This window comes from Tursiops truncatus, chromosome 7, assembly GCF_011762595.2.
Source record: "Tursiops truncatus isolate mTurTru1 chromosome 7, mTurTru1.mat.Y, whole genome shotgun sequence".
NCBI classification, from domain to species: domain Eukaryota; kingdom Metazoa; phylum Chordata; class Mammalia; order Artiodactyla; family Delphinidae; genus Tursiops; species Tursiops truncatus.
Window position 1 is genome coordinate 15,634,186 of NC_047040.1, and position 4,098 is coordinate 15,638,283.

Below are 4,098 nucleotides of genomic sequence, written 5' to 3' on the forward strand. Positions count from 1 at the left end.
GTGTAAATGGTTTGGTGGTGACTGGCTTTAGCCCTTGGCCGGAGAAATGACATCACGATTTTCACAAAGGACAAGAACCGCCGCTGCCGCCACCGCTGAGGCTGCTGCTTCCCCTCCCTGCGCGGGTCCCGCATTACATCACCGGTGAGCTCCTGCGGGTGGGGGGAAAGAAGGCTTTGCCAGGGACTCAGCCCCAGACCAAGGAGGATAAACACGGAATAACAAGGATACGGGGCGGGGGGGGGGGGGGGGGGGGGGGGGGGGGGGGGAGGGAGAAGGAGAAGGAAAAAGCAGGACCAGGTTTCCTACCACGACCCTGAACGTGTGTATGGGATGGGGTGTTGCACGGGCACCGACTCCTTAAAGCAGCCGCACCCCAAATTCCGTTCCCGCATCGCACACCCCACCCTCCTTCAACTCCCAATTCCAAGTCCAACAAAAACCGACATCCAAAGCGGCCTGGGAAGTCGCGTTGAGAGGCCCAAGGGGGACGGCAGAGAGGCTCCCGGGGACTGGGAGGGACCACGACGCCCGCGCCTCCTTAGGGGAGTGGGGGGAAGGCGGTCGCCGCTGCGCCCCCGCCCGGCCCAGCCAGCGGTGCCTCCCCCGCCAGGCAACAGCGGCCAGAGGGGGGAGGCAGAAGCGCCTCCTCCGTGCCAGGAGCCGAGACGGCGGCGCAGGGGGAGGAAGGCGCCTCTCCTTACCCCCGATGAGGGGCGGGTCATGCCATGGCAGCGCCGGCGAGCCACAGCGGCGGCGGCGAGCGGAGCCCAACCAGCAGCCCCCGGAGCTCGACAGTGGCCCGGGACGCCGCGGCGGGAGCCCGGGACGGCCGGGACGTGGGAGCCAGGAGCGCATCGGTGACGGTCCCCGGCCTCCCTCCGCTTGAGGACTACGAGTGCAAAATCTGCTACAACTACTTCGACGCAGACCGGCGCGCGCCCAAGCTGCTGGCGTGCCTGCACACCTTCTGCCAGGAGTGCCTGAGCCGGCTGCAGCTCCGCGCCGCCGCCGCCGCCGCCGCGCCCGAGCGCCCGCTGCGCCCGCCGCCCTGGCACGGGCCGCCCAGCGCCATCGCTTGCCCCGTGTGCCGCCACCGCACGCCGCTGCCCGACAACCGCGTGTACGGCCTTCCCAATAACACCAAGCTCGCCGAGGCCTTCCCGCTGGCCCTACGCGCCGCGCACGACCCGCTGCCCCAGGACCGCCTCCTGCCGCTGCCCGCACGCCACCCAGCGCCCGCCGCGGCCCCGTCGCCCGCCCCGGCCCCGCCGCGGCCGCCGGCCGCCGGGGACGCGGCCCGAGGACCAAGCTCCAGCGCCGGCCTGCGCGCCCCGGGCTCCTACGAGAGCTGCCAGAACTGCAAGCGCGCCGCGCTCACCGCGGGCTGCGTGTGCGTCGTCTTCTCCTTCCTCTCCATGGTGGTGCTGCTCTTCACCGGCCTCATCTTCGTCAACCACTACGGCGGCGGCGGGCCCCCCCCGGGGGGCGGGACGTCCCCTGATGCGGCCCCGGCAGCCGGTTTGCCCTTGCCTTCGCCCGTGGGGCCCATCTGCCTGTCGGTGGCCAGCATCCTGGCGCTCTTCTCGGTCGTCGTCACTTGGGTTATCTGCTGGCTCAAGTACCGGCCCGAGGGCGCGGCCACGGGCTCGGCTGGGGGCGGCGGCGGCGGCGGCCCGAGGGCGCGGGCGGCGGCGGAGGCGGGCGGCGCGCGGAGAAGCGACACGTAGTGGGGCCACACGCCTGGCCTCCCTCCCATACCTCCACCGCGGTCCGAGAGGAGGGGGCCTCTGGCCCGGTGCTCTTGAGCTTCTCCGCCCTCTGCGGAGGGCGGCCCCCGGCCGCTCACTCCCTCACCGCCCGGTCACGGCAGAGCTTCGGTTTTCCGCGTCTCTGGCCTTTCAAGTCCACGCTTCCGCGCTGGGCCAGAGAAGGAAACCGAGGAGGCGGGGATGCTGGTGGCAGTCCCATCTCCCTGGACTGTGCAAGGTCAACTTCCGCTTCATGCACCACCCTCATCCTCGCCAGAGTGCACAGCCATCCCTCCCTGGGGTCCGAGGATTTGCAAGAAGACGAGGAAGGAGCAGTGGGATGCCCGCTGCCCCGCCTGGAAGATGGTTTTCTGGATGCTGTGACTTGAGAGTTTCTTTAAGGGTATAGGTGCTAGCTCACGTCTGCAGCAGTTGTGAATGGACCTAAATTGTCCAGAGGAAGCATGAATGAGATGTAAACGTGAACGGTTTCCCTGCTTCCTGGAGGCCATGGCGAGTGAGTGAGCCGGAGCGCTGAGAGTGACGTTCAACCCCCGGGGGCACGGCGCTGGCCTGAGTTGGGAGGCTGCACCGACCAACAGTCCGCATAAGTGAGCGATTGGGCAGGTGCTCAGCGCGCGTGCGCGCTCACATCTGCCGCTGGAGTCTTCGGAGCACAGCAAGGGTGGCGCGCACAGGGCGGTGGATCCGTCTGCTAGCGGCCCGACAGAGTCCAGAAGTTACATCTCCTGGAAACTTGTGATTGTTTTATTCACGGTGTTGCTACCAGGAAGTCATTTCATCTTCTGTAACTGGGCTCAGGGAGCTTAACGAGCCCGTTCTCTCTTCGCTTCTCAAAGCTGACTTACTGTTGCCCCCACCTGGAAGATATTGAAAGCTATTCACGCGGAATAGAAACTGTAGGCTTCCCCTGCCTTTTTTCTTAATTTCATTTTTAAAATAATTTATTTTAGAATATATAAATCTGGAAATTTTGTGCATTAAGATTTATGGAAAAGTTGTTTGATAAGCAGTAATATTTCTCCCGTACCTCTAGTCCAAATACATTTCAAAAGTAGGGGCGGCAGTAAAGGCGTGTTGGTAATTGATTCAAGATTTTATACTGTAAAACAACTGACTTTCAATTATCTGATCAAATAGAAAATACTGCTCAAAAAACGAAACTGACAAATCAACTGACAGGTCTTTCATCCTTTGATTACAAATATATATTATACTTATCAGAAAAATATTATTTTGAATTCAGCTGTTTGATATTATTAGAAATCACTGAAATGTTCACATCTGATCACATTAGATGAAAAAGAACACGTACCTATCCGATTTTGTAACTAAAAAGACGAATTGAGAGTGTATGTTGCAGGTGGATTAGATGTTTTAGAAAGAAAAAAACCCTGAATTGTTCCAAATGTATTTTATATGAAAACATTCTTTATTCCATCTTCTGAAATTTGGAATAAGACAAAGTTTTCATGCCTAAAAATCACAGAAGCTACTGAGGGTATGCTGTTATTCCTCATGTATTTATGCAAGCTGTCTGCATGATATCTTGACACTATTAACCGAACTTGAATGGAGCACTTGTATCTATCATAGAGTGAAGTAATTTATGGGCCGCTGATAAGTGGTGTGGCTGCAATTTAGGAATTGCAATATAGTATGTTGTGTGTCTGCACTGTCAATAAAAACAAGAAGCATTTATAGAAAAAATCTGTTTTCATGAAACTTATTTCATGGGGAAATTGCTCTGAGTTATTTTGGTGGTGCTTCTTTTCCTGAAATACACAACCTCATCCAAATTCTATCAAAAATTTCACATTTTGAATAGGGCTGAGAGAGCAATAACTCACATGTGGGAGTACACTGCAAAGGCATTTCATGGAATTACTTCTAGGGTTTAACGGAACTCCTGAAGGCCAGGTGAGATCTGTTGTATTTTAAAGACTTACCCAATCCACTACTATAACGTTCCCCTAAAACTAAACTCTGTTGTCAGATTTCGTTCTCAGTTTCTGCAAAATGTTTTCAGTTTCCTAATACTAAGACTCACACTTCAGAGATTGGTTTTAATTTACTTTTACCTCCAACAAATAACTTGTGTTATTTTTATTTCTGTATTCATTTTAACCTTGTATCCTTTGTTTACCTCCAGTGCCGAGATTCTGCTAGTATTCACAACTGTTTAGTTGTACAAGTGCAGTTACACATATATATGTGTAGTTACTAGAATGTACATGCTAGTAACAGAACTTGGCTTTGTGGATGTAACCATGTGTACCTGTGGGCACACACATGTGTTTGCTATTTCATTCCCTTAAATTGGCAA

General features: G+C 55.7%; 1 protein-coding gene across 1 annotated transcript; it reads left to right on the plus strand.

The window, feature by feature from the left end:
* Positions 1-299: 299 nt before the first annotated feature.
* On the plus strand, positions 300-3,482 carry RNF228 (ring finger protein 228). The gene has a single exon (XM_073807205.1). It carries the CDS (start codon positions 729-731, stop codon positions 1,728-1,730), a length of 1,002 nt encoding a protein of 333 aa, XP_073663306.1. The 5' UTR covers positions 300-728; the 3' UTR covers positions 1,731-3,482.
* Positions 3,483-4,098: the final 616 nt, after the last annotated feature.